The sequence below is a fragment of the Pieris napi genome, chromosome 13 (genome assembly GCF_905475465.1).
Source record: "Pieris napi chromosome 13, ilPieNapi1.2, whole genome shotgun sequence".
In the NCBI taxonomy this organism is placed as follows: domain Eukaryota; kingdom Metazoa; phylum Arthropoda; class Insecta; order Lepidoptera; family Pieridae; genus Pieris; species Pieris napi.
The window spans coordinates 6158233-6176296 of NC_062246.1; the positions used below are offsets into that span (position 1 = coordinate 6158233).

At 34.0% G+C, this 18064-nt stretch overlaps 1 protein-coding gene across 2 annotated transcripts in view; it reads right to left on the reverse strand.

Annotated features, from left to right (window-relative positions):
- Positions 1–18064, reverse strand: part of LOC125055340 (juvenile hormone acid O-methyltransferase-like) — a 32032-nt gene that overhangs the window by 2545 nt on the left and 11423 nt on the right. Inside the window, exon 1 of one of the 2 annotated variants that reach the window (XM_047657775.1) lies at positions 4364–4744. The exons of the other annotated variant lie outside the window; for it this stretch is intronic. Coding sequence (XP_047513731.1) covers positions 4364–4719 — 356 coding nt within the window. The 5' untranslated portion in view covers positions 4720–4744. Of the gene's footprint in view, positions 1–4363; positions 4745–18064 lie in introns of those variants that run through there. 2 annotated transcript variants of the gene reach the window in all.

Sequence of the window (18064 nt, forward strand, 5' to 3'; positions counted from 1 at the left end):
TAATGTTATATGAACGCATCCTACTAACCGCGTCAGTAAAGTGCGACAAGGGTTTTAGAGATAAAAATTTAACCTTAGAAATGCACATAAATAATTGATAATTTTGTATTGATAAGGTGTAATTTTTTTTTATTTTTTTTTATTGGACAATTCACACCAATTGACCTAGTCCCATGCTAAGCTGGTGAAGCTTGTGTTATGCGTACTAGGCAACGGATATACATACATATTATAGATAGATAGACTTATAAATACATATTTAAACACTCAAGACCTAAGCACAACACCAAATGCTTATCACATCGATGTTTGTCTTAGCCGGGGATCGAACCCGGGACCCATGGATCCGCAGTCAGGGGTACTAACAACTAGACCAATGAGCCGTCTAGTCAATACTTAATTTATGTTTCTTTTTCGTTTATAGTTTCAAAAATATATTTAGTAACATTTTGTGTTATTGTCACTGTTTCAATTTGAAGCTCCTCTTTTATCTTTTCCCACAGAATTTTGATTTGCCCTTCCATAGTTGTAGTTAGAAATGAAATGATTTTTCGCTATTCTAGCACTAGACAGAGAAAAAAAAACAAAAGACAATAGTAACAATTAATTTGGCCGCACTGGAAACCGATCGTACAATAGTTCGAGTTTTAAGTTAAGCATTTACACTGTTTAATTACGCAATATTGTATACGGTGAATTATGCGAATATCTGCCCTGCGATTCTGTAACTCACTTTTCGAACTCACACAGCGGTTTTCGCATCGGCGGTCGCTCTCAAATCAGTCGTGAAGCAGTCATTTTATGATTTGGCATGCTGAAAAGGTGGGAGCTTGTATTTTATTGTTTATCAGAATGCCAAATCATAAAATGACTGCTTCACGACTGATTTGAGAGCGACCGCCGAAACCAAAATTATACTAATGAATCCATCGCACGCACTTGCACTGATACTTTAAGCACTAATAACTACGAATTTGGAGCGGATATTATTGCACTCCAAATTCGCGAATATTTATTTATTGTATTTTTAATGATTTGTTATTGCGGAGCATGAGGTGACGCGTGAGGTATAAGAGAGAAAAAGCGTGAGAAAATTGGAATAGGACATTATAAAATGCAAATTAAATTAAGGTACTTCCTATTGTGTTATAATAAAGTATTATCTTGATAACAATAGCTTTTAATATTTAAAAATTACCGTAATAAGTTATAATTGAATGAATACTTATTGTGTTTTTTTGCACTCAAGATAAACATATATCATTTCGAAACACTAATTAAATTATTGAAACCTATTTGCTATATTCCAAAAGATTCATTTTAATATAAGGTAAGTGGTTTGAAGGTTAAACGGTTTTTTGATGAGATGAGTGTGTTTGAACTTTGAACCTCTTGTAGAACCATAAAATATATTAACCTGTATTAATCTATGGCTTTGATTAGTATAGAGCAAAAACTATACTTTTCTATCATATCAATAACATATTGTTAAATCTGTTCCAAAGTAGGGAAAATAAGTAAATAAAAAAATAAAGATACGTCTTCAATATAGGGTAAAGATGAAAACGTGACGGGGAAAGATTGAAATTTTTTCTAAAATCGTTAAAATTAATGTGAGATGTCGTCAACGGTTTTAAGACCATTGCTTTTAGTGACTTGAAAACTCACATCTGACTTTAGTGAAAAAATACCTTTATTTAACAAAGATACAGGTAGCAGAGATACAACAGGTTCATCTTTACCCTATATTGAAGATGTATCTTTATTTTTTTATTTACTTATTTTCCCTACTTTGAAACGGACTTACAATAAGTTGTCTCAACCAATCAGTGAAAAAAAAACAAGGAAATTACTATTATTTTTTCTTAATTGTATTTCAACATGCACTGTACTATACGCATAATGGCTGTGCATGATTAAATAACATGTATATTGGATATCTTCAATGTCAAAAGTACGTTACAGAGTAGTAAATCCGCGTGACAGAAGTGTATCTCATACAAATTCCCAGTATCTCCTGCTACCTCAGCTTGCGTATAATCGATAATATTACGAAAAAATTATATGATGACACAAAACGTAAAAATATCTTATAATTCCTAAGTATACTCCTTTTTTTTTTTTGTCTTTATCTTGCAATCAGTCAGCTAGACTATCAGCAGATGTGTTGAGAGCTGTTAGACGTTCAGAGCAAAATCTCCATCGAGACTGCTCCTCTCTTTCAACCGTGTCTATCAAGACTTAGGATTTGTCGCCTTTTAAGCCTATTTATTAGGTCCGGTATGGTTAGTTGCGTGGCAAGCTTATTAGGATGCATTTCTAGCCTTTTTCTGTATTTTATACTCCAGGTCTTGATCTCCTCTTTGACAGTCCTGATTTTGAGGTGCTCATGAATCTCCGATGTTTTTATAAACCACGGACAGTTGGATATTTGTTTCAAAATGTAATTTTGAACCCTCTGTATGATACTTGTTACAATCACACGCCGAACCCCATAGTTGAATCCCGTATGTCCAAATTGGTTTCAAGAGCATTTCGTAGATGAGTAGCTTATTATCTACTGACAGTTTGGAATTTCTGCCAAGAAGCCAGTAGAGTCCTCTGTATTTCAGGTTGATTTCTTCTCTCTTCTTCTGTATGTGTTGTTTCCATACGAGTCTCCTATCAAGGTGTATTCCCAAGTATTTTACACAGTTTTCTTGCGGAAGTTGTTGATTGCACCGAGTTACTGGCGGACAGTCTCCTCTACGGAGAGTGAAGGTTACATGAACGGATTTTGTCACACTAGTTTTTATTCTCCACTTTGAAAGCCACGTTTCAATTTCTTGCAATCCAGTCTGTAGGAAGTCTGAAGCTTCGATTGGGCTATTACTACATGCCAGTACAGCAGTATCGTCTGCGAATGTTGCTAATGTGACGTGTTCGCTTTGTGGTAAATCACATGTGTAAATGGTATATAAGACTGGGCCCAGAACAGACCCCTGCGGTACTCCAGCTTTGATTGAGTGAAATGGCGATGTACAATCTTCTCTTACTTGAAATATTCTTTCTGTTAGATAAGAGTACAGGGTAGAAGAGTTTTTACTTTATACAAGAGACCTTTGTGCCATACTCTATCAAACGCCTGCTGCACGTCTAGGAAGGCAGAGGAGCAGTACTCCTTTATCTCTAGTGCCTTCCTTATTACATAGCAGATTCTATGGACTTGTTCCACAGTGCCATGCTGCTGGCGAAAACCAAACTGGTGGTCCGGGATTATGGCTCTTTGATGAATCTCCTCCAATAATCTGTGCTGTAGGACTGACTCAAAAAGTTTTGACGTTACGGTTAGCAGACTAATCGGCCTACATGAGTTAAGTTCGTTCACTGGCTTCCCTACTTTAGGTAGGTTAATTGCAAAAGTAAAATTTTAGATACTTAGATAAGATAGTTAAAATCGAATTTTAATTTATTTAATTTTTACTTATCTTTGCATATTCATTTTTTATATAGTTAAAGTTTGAGAATAACTGAATTTTTGTAAAACACTTGGGAACGGAGTTAGATCGAAACTTTTGTATATTTATCTTACCCCGTAATTTTATCCAGTTTTTTTGGGTAAAGATGGAAAGTTGAGATATTTCCTAAATTACTAAAAATTGCCGTATTTTGATGTGATTTCGTAAATAAGTAACAAATGGGAACAAAAAACTATAATTAAATATTCCTATGAAATAGTCGCACCTGTCTTGAAATTAAAGTTACAGCACACGGGGTAAGATTAAATCACTTGAAGATTTTACGCCACGCACTCTGGGCGGACGCAATGTGGCGGTTTTAATAAAAATACCAGCACTCAAATAATACGTTAAACTTGTTGTTATAGAGGATTTTTTGTCTTACCCCATTTTTCATCTTGCCTCCACTTACCTTACTCAAAGCGATACAAGTTTAAGTGCAATGTAAATATCGATTCGTTTTTAGGTTAAAAGTGTCCATTTTGTTTTAATGATATATCTATATATTAAATAAATTTAATAAAAACCTGCTCAAACACAGAGCGCATTGGGAGGACCGTGACCTACACGCCCAAAAAATCTAAAACGTGTCAGGTGCAGAAGGCGTGACCTTTATACATAGACAATGTTGGTATGGATAGAAGAAGATAGAATAGACAAAGAGTTTTTATGGTTTATATTCAATCGAGGGTGCCTTGAAAATTTATGGAGCCGCGTTGAAATTTTAATTGAGAGCACCGTAAATAACTAATGGGATCAGAATATGCTATGATGCCTTAAACAGAAACTCTTTATACTTATAAAAAAAAGATAGATGCCGTGTAGCACGTACCATACATTAAAAATTATAATTGCGATGTACTTACTCTTTACGATGACACCAGTTTAAAGCAAAAAAGGAAATGGCATGGTGGAAACGGTTCCTTAGTTGATCGGGCAGCTCTCCCTCTATGTTTAGGGTAGTGAAATCAATACGTTCCGAAGCATAGTGTTCTTTTGCGAATCGTATCATATCTTCACTTATGTCACTGCCTGTCATGGTCTTGCAAGTAGGAATTAATTCTTTAAATATTTTTGATGTCAAACTCCCATCGCCACAACCAATGTCTAGAATCATAGAGTCTATTTTCCAATTGATTATATTCATATATTCTTCTAGAATCAACAATGCACTAGTCTTCTGTAGACCATTTGATTTATTATACAATTTGACGTTAAACATTGTTCGTGCGTGCTTTCCGGCTAAGTTCTGATGCGTTTGTGCAGTGGTCAGGTAGTAGAGCTTATATGATATCGACAGAATAAAGGCAAATTCACAGAACGTGAACAATAAAACGGAATAAGATAATTAAGACAAAATACGAAAATGATAAATTTAATTCATATTGTAATGTGTTATAATATTTAGCCGATAGGAAAAAAATAGAAATTCAGAATGATATATAATGATAGATATGATACGATATCAATGATCAGGTAACTCAAGGTTTTATTAAATGAATATAGGCCGCCAATGCACTTGCACCGGTGAGCCTTCTGAAAGTGTGAATGTCCACGGTATCACTCAACCTCAGATGGGCCTATTCTACCTGCCCATGCCCATTTGCCACCTGTTCTATAAAAAATATATTTGTTTGATACAAAATTAAGGCAGTTAGCGCGAATTATTAGATATGTACCTAAAAATATTTAGCTACTATAGAAAGCAGAAAATTTTTATATGATTGTGTTCCCACGAGAATGTCAGTGCGTGCTCCTATTTCACCATGCCTCCTGCTGATATAGGACAAGTCTTTGTTTTTAATATGTATATGTTATTACTATTAATTACTTAAGATGTCATGTGGAGCATGGTGTAATGGTTGCAGCTCCTTACAAACGTTGTGTAAAAAAAAAGGCGATTAAAAAGAGTGGCGGAGAGTTTATTGCCAGTTCTTCTCTTCCGTTCTACGCCCTTGATTTGAGAACTGGCACTAAATGTAAAGTTTGAAATTTTCATATACATTTCTTTTTTTTGACGATCATAAGTGTACAATGTGTTACCTATGTATATGATTAAATGATTTTTGAATTTTAATTAAAGCGAGAACATGTTACACCAGCGCTTAGGAGTGCGTTATTTTACTCAACATTGTAAATATTAAATATGACGAGAAAAATCCCGTATTTGTATTATTTAAAATAGTAACGTCAGCATCGCTGCCGTCATCAACAATTTTTTTGGGATCAGCTATTTGATATCAACTTCACGCTCTACTTAGCAAAGGTTTCGGCATGGTTTGATCTTTCAATCGAACTAAGGACCGTATTTTAAAAAAATAGAATCACACTGTTGGCATCTGTTACCTCAGGTTCGTGGTACTACTTCTGGTGCGTTCCACTAAGCGCTCACGACGATCAACATTATCCTTTAGCCATTCCACATACCGACCGCTGTCGTTGTGGTCACGGCGAAAATGTCACTCATGACGTCATGACTAATGCTCACACAAGGCTCACAACGACCCATCTAAAGAGGTGGGTCAAAGTGAACGTTGAGAATAATTCGGCGCAATTTTTGAAATTGTTTTTGAAATATGATATTCAAAGCTTAAAGATGGCGACGAGAAAAATGACATTATATGATTCTGAAAGAGAAATTGTAGTAGAAGCTATCGTTTCTGAAGCTGAAGCTGCTCGTGCAGAAAGAGGTAAATATAATTATGGAACATAAGTTTAATACAATTGATTTTAGTTTATATTCAACAGCTTCCATTTGTAATATTTACATGAACGCCCGAAACGCTCCATAATCCATTCCAATTGAGTTAGCGACAGTAACATTCACAATCAAGTGGAATGGGGAAATCAGCGGTCATGAGCGTGAGCGTTGTGAACGCTTAGTGGAACGCACCAACCTTGTAATAGTTTGGCAACGGAAACTACACAGACTACAAAGTTGAACGGTAGTCGTAGGAACGAGTGTCAAATAATTACTCTAATATTGATTGACTTTCAGTTTCAAAGGTTGAAAGTGCAAATAAATTACTTTTAATATAAATGAATACAGAATCACTATTACTATCGACTAGTGAAAAGTCGTTAATTTATAGAGTTAGTAATATTAGACTAGTAAAAATTGATTTGAACTGCTTTGACTTCGATGTTGTTAATTTATAAGCTCTGTGGTGTATTATAACAATGGCAGCTGATAGCGACGTTATTGGTCCCACATTTTAAATTAGTTTCATCATATTCAACGTGTTTTATACGTTATGCCATTTTTTTGTTGAAGTGAAACTTCTTTATCGGCGTTGGAATAAATATACGTCACGTGACGTCATCACATTTTTCCGTTACGCGCCATCTTTTTCTTGGCCTGCGATTTCGGATCCAGTTTATTGATTAGTTGCAAGATTTGTTGTTTGTGAAGTTTGCCTACCTCTGAAAACTAACTTCAGGCTTACCGCAACGTATTGTTATTTATTATCGGTGCCAATATACATACGTATATACTTTAACGAGGGTAGAAAAGTCTTGGTACAAAATGGTCACGTGACAAAGCGTGAGCTAATGTCATTCCCATAAAAATTCATTTAATTTGTCGTTCATTGGTCTCAAGCACCACCTCGATAATAATCACGATTATGATTGCTAGTAAAGTGAGGCGTTAGCGGGTATCGTTAAAATGTACGCATATATTTTGGATTGCGATTATAAAAGAGATTTAAACATAGATTTATGATAAATTTGAAAAACGGATTATCGTTTTATAACAAGACCTCGTTACATTAAATACAATGCTCAAATGTATTGGCAGATTTTTTAAATTTGCTTATTATAAAAGCATTAGCCATGAAATCACAAGTTTTGATAAATAATGATTTAACAATATACGCATTCTATATAGCCACGATGTGGTGTCTATCATTTGGCATCCTGTTTGCGCCGATTCTTGCATTAAATATGCAAAATTCGAAGAATTTTGTAAGTAATATTACTCATATTTATTAGATTACGCTTACTACACATTAAAAAGGACGTTTTTAACGGATATAAACGATTTATCAAAAGCATTCTGGGCGTAGTGGCTTCATCGTCCGACTCCCGTCTCTCAAGTCGTACTGCTCGACGTTGGCTGTAACCTATGAACTTTCTATATGCGCATTTAATACTCGTTCGTATGGTTAAGAAAAACATCGAGAGGAAACCGGCATGCCTTAGACCCAAAAAGTGGATGGTGTGTAATCACAAAACAGACACAGAAAGATGAGGCCCAGAGTTAAGGTTGTTATTATTAAACGATTTTTTACTTTATTTTTGTTCCTGGTTAAGGAGCATGATTTAATTAATAGTATATTTCACTTCATATCAAAAATTGCACTCACGTATAATAAATTAACGTATGAGATGCTAAATTGCTATTGCTTATTTAAATAATGCTGTACTCTTCGACCAGTCATTGACTAGACCCTCTGGTTTTAACTTCAGCTTTTAAAATCAAGAAAACTTAAAGTTTCATGACTCGACATTTCGAGTGCTATTAGCAGTCATGGTCTTACGAGACAGTCTCTCGCTAACTATAAGAATTGACAATTATTAACAAAGTTTTATTTAAATATGTATGTATCATCATAATCATCTGTGCTTGTTGTGTAACTAAACTCCTCCTAAATTTCATATTCAAGTGGATTTGAGAATGGTTATATTTATGATTCGATGACTTTTTTAAGTTTGAAATTTTTATACTTAAGATGTGTGTATTACGCCTGTCGTGTCCGCTAGTACACTCATATTTGTATCTTTTCAGGGTCCATATGAACCGGTATGGAAAGATTACGAGCTGTGTAAGGGACCCAAGTTTAAAAATGCTTCTGAGACTGATGTCGTCGTATTTCAACAAGGCAAAGACTTTTATGGGACTTTTAAATTTAACTTTTTAACTCGCAGTTTAGTGGATGAGGTCAGTGACTTATTCACGCTGTGTAAAGTATCTTTTTCCGCAGTGCGAAGGGAAGGTCGTAAGCATTAGAAAATATTATTATTAAATATCGTTATTACAACGAGGAGTTCGTATCAAAATATATTATGTTGTCAGAATTATTGACATTAACAAAAAAAGGCATTTACTTTATTATTATCTTTTTAGATATTATAACACGAATAATTAGAAAGATAGTTAAAAAAGCCCAGCAAAGGTTTTCAGTCATGTCAAACAAAGATACAAGAAATTTAATTTTCCTAATTATTTGGTCTCTAAAGCGTCATAGACGAAGCGCATGTTGCAGCCGATACCGACTGCTCTAAGCGGTCGCCGCACGGCGATCTGCAGTTTCCATACTAAATTCATATTCGCAATACACGGACCGCTCGAGCAGTTCCTGAGCAAACCGCATGTTGCTGTCGGTCTTGACTGCAACATGCGGTCCGTCTATCCCGCTTTATACTATTCTACTAAGAGTAAGATTATTTCTTCAGATAAGACTATGGCTCTATTCAATAGTCGGCGAAACAAGAAAACAACTGTGGTCACACAAATTATCAGATCCCTGTAAAAATTTTGTATTTGCTGAACTGATACAGGAGCAGCTTAATTCGGTAAAATGCATTGTTGAAAAGGTTTGTTACTAATATTTTACATGTCAAAATACAGTCATATGTTCTTTAATAAAGTGCCAGCCGTGCGATTCTGTTAATCCGTGAGTTCACCTCGCACTAACAACGCTCCCTTCGTCACTCACGTCATTTTTGGAATCTCTGTTAAGCAATTTCACATTACGTCTTGACAAGCGGAGGGACCTTGTAGTTAATTGTTTATCAGAATGCCAAATCGTAAAATGACTGCTTCACGACTTCGAAACGAGAGAGTTCGAAAGTGAGTTACAGAATCGCAAGGCTGTTATTATATTTACAATAACTGTACATCGTTTGTAACATAGACAAATACCACAAATCTTAGATTTGTTATCTTTGAAAAAAGAATTACCACTTTTGACATCATTTTAAGTAGGTACGCTTAAAAATCCATAGAATGTATAATGTATACTAACAGAGGAAATAAAAATATATTACATAACAGTCAAAATGTTATTCAATAAACAAAATCGTTTTCGTATTTCGGATGTAAATAATTATTTTTGCCCCTTGTTATATTATTTAATTAAGATTTATTAGCTACTGCCCTGCGATTTTGAAAAGGTGGGAGCTTGTAGTTTATTGTTTATTAGAATGCCAAATCATAAAATGACTGCTTCACGACTGATTTGAGAGCGACCGCCAATGCGAAAACCGCTGTGTGAGTTCGAAAAGTGAGTTACAGAATCGCAGGGCTTGATTCTAAGGATAAAATTTGGTTGATTACTATATTTATTTAAATGATCACATAATATATACCAAAAATTCATCGTTTCAGATACTTTGCCGTTCTTCTCACTTTAGTACTAGACCTGTTGGATACTTATTTTAAAATCTAATTACATAAATTATGAATATCATACATGTTATATTGGTTTCAGGCAAGCTACAATAAAACCGTGAATTTCACGGAAACAACAAGAAAACTTATTGGACCATCATTTTTCTACGGAAATTATTCTATGAAAGTTGTTATGTCTTCGAAAAATGCAAATATTTTGTGTTTGCTGTTAAATGTTGAATTAGTTAATAAAAGTAAATTGAACAAGTAGATATTTAAGTTTTATTTAACAACATATTATATGTTGTGTAGGTGTCGCAGCCAACTAGCTTAATTAGCCGTTCAATTAATAGCCTAGCTTTAAACGGCGCCGATTATCTAGCTGCCTGAAAGATGTTCAGCTAGTTGATCAAACAGCTAGGGAAATGACTTAGATCGATTAATTGAACGGCTAATTAAGCTAGTTGGCTGCGACATGTGCCTTATAAAACAGTCATTACTTGCAACTGCCAAATATATAATTATACGGATGGCAAATAGAATCAGAATGACGTACTTTACATAATGTCAAACAATAGCGGCCTTCACACGTGCAGTTCGGAATGGCATTTCTGGAACTGCGCACCAATCTGCAGATAAATCTGTGCAGACTAGACCGCGCGCTGATCTGTGCTTCTACTTTATGCTTCAATTGTAATAACAGTTTGAACTGCGGTTCAAGCTGTCTATTTCGCTTTCCTGCAGATAAAACTGTACGTATAAATGCTTTTCGAGAGTTTAGATCGCAGTATGGAATGGCGCGTGGAATGTCGACCAGTTTTAAAAGTTTTCTTTCAGTTTTAACCGGTACAGTAGAAATGGATACACGTCTAGTGATCGCGTTAGCTGGTTTTGTGGTTGGTTTTAATAATCTAAAAAGGAGACGTGTATGGGTTAAGAAATATAGACGAAAATTTGGACATTTACCCATGTTAAAAGAAATACGAGAAAACTATCCAGAAGATTTTAAAAATTACCTAAGAATGGACGGCGATAATTTTGATTGCTTATTGGAACTTATCCGTCACAGAATTACTAAGCAAGATACAGTTATGAGAAAATGCATAACACCAGAAGAACGTCTTTCCGCAACATTAAGATATCTGGCAACTGGACGTTCATTTGAAGATTTAAATTACGGTTTGTATAAGCCGACTTATTTTTAACTTGCCATAAACATGGATGTTGCCGATATATCCTTATAAAACCTGTCACTGCTTCCACGCTCCAAACTGCCATTTTGAAATAATTGTCATCCACACGAGGTACCCGCATAAAACTGTACCAACATTCGTACACACCAATGTGCCGCATCGAACTGTCAAACCACCACGCGCTTGTCGCGTCTACACGGACGGATTGGACGGCAGATCAGAATGGCGCGGGCTGTTTCCTACGGTTCGAACTGTACGTGTGAAGGCCGCTATTGTCAAAATTACAAACGTAAATTAATCAAAAAAGATTTTTAAAATTTGGGATTGATGTGCTCCAATTAAAACAATTTGTATGACGCAAAAAGTGGCGATTAAAAAGAGTAGCGGAAAGTTTCTTGCCAGTTCTTCTTGCCCGCTCCACATCCTTGACTTGCGAACTGGTAGTAAATGAAAATTGAGATTTTAACATCTTTTCTGTGTCGTTCATTATGTACTTACTTATTCTAATAGACCTTTAACCCTGTCTGGATTAATTAAAACTTGTAAATAAAAAAAAAGGGTGCGTGTACTTATGTACGCGCGTAAGAAGTTATACTTCTTTGGCTTTCTCTATTTTTTTTAAATATTAAATAAATAATAATAAATATTTAACGTTAATAATTTAATAATATTTAATATTTAGTATATTATTCAATTATCAATTAATAATAATAATTATTGTATTATATTATTCATTCAATTCAATAACTAGGTATGGTTCATAACCTTTTAACTAAGTAACAATAGGTCTTTGTGAAAAAGCATTGCTAAATTTCTTTGAAAAAATAATTAAAACTCCTTTATTTGTTTAAAAGGTAAATGACAAATGTCATTATGGAATATGGTCATTCAAAATTTGCGATCTTCGAACTTCACTCATATTCTATTTCTTTTTACTTGTAGATTGTCTTATTCCTATCTCGCTCGCGCACGCTATAATCACACTAACAATTTTGTGTCACAGGTGCGCGCGCATCGTAAAATTTCACTCTCATCAATTTTTCATAACGCGCCTAAAGAAGTATAACTTCAAAAATTATAAAGCCGCTTAAGTGGATGCGTGATGCACTGACAGGGTTTGCTTTATAAAATTGTGATTGGTCAAATCAAATCGTCCATATCAGAAAACAACTACATATTAGTAAATTTCTACATTACGTTATATACAATAAGAAACTGGTCATAATTATACAATACACTCGTGTGTTACATAAATGATTTTTCATTCGTCTAACAGTTTCATATAGCTTATTGTTATATAAAATATATTTGTTATTTTATATCTATTATATAAAATTATCGTGTCACAATGTTCGTTCCCATATCATCATCCTCCGAAACGGCTCGACCGATCCTTATGAAATTTGTTATGCATATTCAGTAAGTCTGAGAATCGGCTACTTTCAAAGTCCTAAGTGATAAGGGGTGTCCACCCCAAATTTTTTTATTTTATTTTTCAGAAAAAAGATTTTGTTTTTATTTTTTTGATAAAGCATACAAAAATACATACAACCCTTAATTTTCACCTCTCTACGATTAACCCCTATTTTTTAATTGTTAATTAAAATCTTATGACTTGAACTCTGAGGTTTATATAGTATGCACTGTAGTAACATTATTATAACATTAGGAATTATAATAGCGTACATTGGGAGGTAAATTAAGCAATTGTGTGTAGATAGAATCTAAAATGGTCAACCGTTTATCAAAATAACCTTATAAAGATGAATAGTAACTAGTTCATAATGGAATAATACTTTGTCGAAGCAAACCTTATATTGAAGTTTTGAAATCTATTACTCTAATAGAGAATGATGTTGATATTGTATATTTTTGGGATTATCATGTCGAACATAATCTATGGATTTGAAATGGCCAAGGATGAAAATAATTTCGTAAGTACATTAAAGTTCGTACACATAAATCATTACTATTGTGCAAGTTAATAGAATACAGAAAACAGATGATATATGTTTTATATTTGTAGTAGGAACATAAGGGTGAAATCTCTAAGATAAAGCAAGACAAATGAAAGCTCAAAAAATATGTTACCAAATATAATAAATTGACTATAGTAAAATACATTTGATTTAGTGCGTTAGAGCTCCTAAATCAGAATGTAACTGCCCAGTGAAACGAAACAACCTTCAGAATGTTCCTCCTAGGACCAACTCCAAACCCCTAAATATCGATTAAAAACCCCGAAAGTTTTGTAATACATTCGGTTTGAGAAGTTATTTTCAATATCCATTAAAATACATTCAAGTAGTATATATATATTGGCGTATTATAGCTTTTACATTTCTGTTATAGACACGCTTGAAGTTCATATTTGGTTTAGTTTATTGGTTTAATTTAAAAAAATAATTCTTGTATAAATTACTCCTTTAGATACTCCTAAAACCCCCCCAGGATATCTTAATCTCCTAAGTTTGGGGGGAAAACCCCTAAGTAGGCAATACACACTATCACTCCCTACATCCAGGCGCACGGCGACGTTCTACCCTTACTTGGTTTAAAACCCCATGCTTACCTTATCTCGCTCTGCCCATATTCTGTAACTTCCAATAGCGGTACAAAGTCCGACGTTTTTGTATTTCGATGTTATTCTCTCAATATCTGTAGCGTTGATGTCCCAAACTTACCTTACCTAGAGTTGTTTGCGCGGTTCAAGAATTCATTACTTATTACTGAATAGCCGGATCACTAGAGAGTACCGCTGTTCCGGTTTGTCATTTCTTGTCCGAGCAAATTACGGATGGCATGCCCTCCCCTATTTTTCAGAGAGAGTTCATTCCTCAGCAATCATCAGGATCGGGATTTATCAAAACTCCTGATAAATCAGCACTCTTCAATAAAGGGGAATTTTGGCATTATAATGGTCCCTGCATCTTCTTCACTTGATGAAAGCATCAAGTGGAATGCAAACAAATGCCTGAATAAATGCAGCCTGTAGAGGCAAAACATCAAGATAATAGAAAAGGCTTTATATGGTTATAGAAACATTTACATATCATTAATTTGTTTGCACCGACTTTAACACTTAGACAACACAAATAAAAACAAGATAAAAAGAAACAATAACAATTAATGAATAGAAGTATTGTAATTTAACAAATAACATACAAATCCACACATAGACCTGCCTTGCAATTCTGTAACTCACTTTTCGAACTCTCACAGCGGTTTTTGCAGCGGCGGTCGCGCTCAAATCAGTCGTGAAACAGTCATGTTACGATTTGGCATTCTGATAAACAATAAACTTCAAGCGCCCTCCTTATCAGAATGCCAAATCCTGATAAGGAAAAGTGAGTTACAGAATCGCAAGGCAGTTATAACCACATTTTTTATTTAAATATTTATACTTACAGGGACCATATGACATTAGATGGACTAGATATGATATATGTCCTGGATCCAAACCAAAAAATTCGACTAACATAACATTCGCGTTGGAAAAGGAAAATGATGATTATTTTGCCAAACTAACAATTGACGTCTTAGTTAAAACTTCAATCGATGAGGTAATTGCTATTAATCGTTAATATAAATAAATATAGTTAAAAAAAACTAAAAAACACGCTTTAAAAGCACATCAAACTAAAAAGTGAAGAATTATTTTTCACTTTTTAGTTTGATGTGCTTTAAAAGCGTGTTTTATAGTTTTTTTAAACTATATTTATTTTCCACTTTTTAGTCCTAGCAGCAATACGTGTTGTCTCAATTTAATCGTATTGCTTTGTGGACTTAAAAAAATGTCATTGTTTTTTCGAAATAAACCTATGAAATTATTATATTGTCGCTGATTCTTTATAAGTGTACAAAGTTTGAATTATATCTGTCCGTTTAAAGTGGGTTAAAATCGATTTCGAAGGAGTCGGTTACATACATTCATACATACATACATACATACAGGTGAAGCTAATATAAAGCGTGTAAAATGAATCGCAAAATGTGTTGGTAAGCGCATAACTCAACAACGCCTGGACCAATTTGGCCAATTCTTTTTTTATAATATTCCTTGAAGTACGAGGATGGTTCTTACCGAGAGAAAAATTAAAAAAAATTGAGAGAAAAAGTCTAATAACAACACTTTTCTATATTCCCATACAAAATATTCGTAATAATACTCAAAAGTCAATTTGAACTTTAATACTATACCATAAAGTTCAAGTGTTAGTGGAGGGGTTCCGGGAAGGTAAATTTTTATTTTTTGACATAATGTATTTGTTGTCTTATCAACTTTCTTTTTTTATCTTACTAGCTAGACCGGTGTCCCGAATAGCAGAATAAGTATTTAAAAAAATAAAGAATCGACTGTTAGGCGGTACGATGTTCGCCAGACCAGCTAGTTGTATATTATATAAATTATAATTGTATATTGCTACGAAGTCCAGCTTTTGTAAATGTTGTGACATAATATCAGTCTAGTGGAACATTTTATGACTCGTAACGATTAAGATGTGCGTAGCGATATGAACCCACCTTCTTAGATTTTGTTAATTTATTCATTGTTAACGGCAGGAATAGTCTTATTTCCTTACTTAGATAATTAATTCTGACTAGGGCTGAAGGGAATATAGAATCTAGACGATGAACAGTACAATTTAAATAAATAAAACATTCAAATAAATGACTTCTCCTTCGGTTTTTTACAGGTAAAAGTGTGGGTTTACAAAATAAAAAATAAAAGCAAAAGTTTGCTGTGGGTGTACAAGTCAAGCGATGCTTGCAAACACTTTATTTTCGGTGAGATAATTAAACAGCAATTAAATGGCAGAAGTTGTGTAATCGAAAAGGTATTTTAATAACTCAAATATTATATCGATTTTTTTATTACACCAGTAATAATTTATCTGATGGTGTTTATAGACCACAAGCCCATGAACAAAAAATACCTGTGAAATGACCCAACCTGAATTACGCTTAGAAGGCTGTTACTATATCTGAAAATAGCTCTGAGCACTATGCCGTCATTTCTGAGCGGTACATGTGAGTACGTGAGTGAATGGACTTTCTCAGGTACAATGGGGGAATTTCGACTAATTATTAATGTACGGCTTTGTTATAAGTGTATAGATGATTAAAAATAAATGTCGAAAAACCTAGTGCCGTACAAAAGTGATGGTGCCGGAAGTCGGTGCAATTTTTTAATTCGACGACAGTTGCAGAAGCAATATAGGTCATTTATTACGGTACGGCATTTGTGTGATTCCTTTTGGACACATATACAGATACTTTACCCGTAAACGCCGTACATATTTCCAGCGGAGCGGTCGAAAGCCAAGGGTCGGAACCCTACCCCTACACCCATATACCCTAAGGTCATTGTAAAATGTACGGCAACATGTTCAAAATATTATTTAACACGGACAATAATGTTTTATAATTATGCCGTCCCAATATTATAGTTAATATTTGTGTAATTAAATATTTATCGAAATTTCAGGATTTACCAAGTTCTTACTGCTGTAAGATCAGAGAATAATGTACGGCAACTTGTTTTTTTACATAATGTTACTAAATATTACCGTTGTACCTTATAGCCGTTCATTATAAATGGTAACAAATAAAAATATATGAAATTTCCGAAATTTAGATGACTTTTCAAATGCTCCTAGAGTAATATGGGGAGTAATATTTTCAAAGATTATTGTTATTTTATATGTAACAAATATAAATAAACAAAAAAAACCAGATGCCGTACATTTTACTCCAGATTATTCTTTACAGCTGATAAAAACTTCGACGACGTTTGAGGTGTCCCTTAAGGTCATTAATAACTGTACATATCTGAGTATACTACCATAAGGCTGTAAAGTATATTTACAGCCTTATCGTACCAGCAGAGAGAGGTAAAGGAAAAATATTTTTAACAAAAATAAAAAAACCTATATGCTAATATGTCTGATTAGCATATAGGTGATGATGATATGAAACAACATAAAATTAAATGATCTTGAGAGTACTTCACAAATAGATAACATTTTCCAGCATGCCGTACATTTTTTGTGGAACACATAGGTGTATGGGGTAAATTCCTTTCCTCAGAAAAGAGTCATTTTCCGGTGACTTTTATCTGTACGGCAATAACACAGGTTATTAATACTTTAGACAATCTTCAATAAAAGATAAATGCCGTACACTTTCGATAGTCCGCTACCACCGCCTACCAATACAGGGCGTCCCAAAGTTATGAGACATGAAGGGAAAGTACCTTAAATATCGCAGATAGGGTATTTTACTAAAAGAAGACTTTATGTTATTTTTAAAAGTTAGTAATTCTGCATTCAAAGATTTTTTAAAAACTACTTGCCTCGTCTGGAAATAGAACCGGCTTAAATTAAAAAAAAAAAACACCCCTACTTTTATGATGCCAATCGAAAGAATGGTCAAAACCTAATAACTTTTCTAAAGTAACAGACTCGTAGGGGATTTTTTTAGGCCGAATACGATAGATAATGTTTTTAATTTGATTAAAAAGATATATTCACGCTGTTCCTTTCTTTTAAAATACTATGTTACTTAAGAAGAGTTATTAGTTTTTGGCCATTCTTTCGATTGGCATCATAAAAGTAGGGGTGTTTTTTTTACATTTAAGTCGGTTCGATTCCCAGAAGTAATTTTTAAAAAATCTTTGAATGCAGAATTAATAACTTTTAAAAATAACATAAAGTCTTCTTTTAGTAAAATACCCTATCTACGATATTTAAGGTACTTTCCCTTCATTTCCCATAACTTTGGGACGCCCTGTATTGGTAGGCGGTGGTAGCGGACTATCGAAAGTGTACGGCATTTATCTTTTATTGAAGATTGTCTAAAGTATTAATAACCTGTGTTATTGCCGTACAGATAAAAGTCACCGGAAAATGACTCTTTTCTGAGGAAAGTAATTTACCCCATACACCTATGTGTTCCACAAAAAATGTACGGCATGCTGG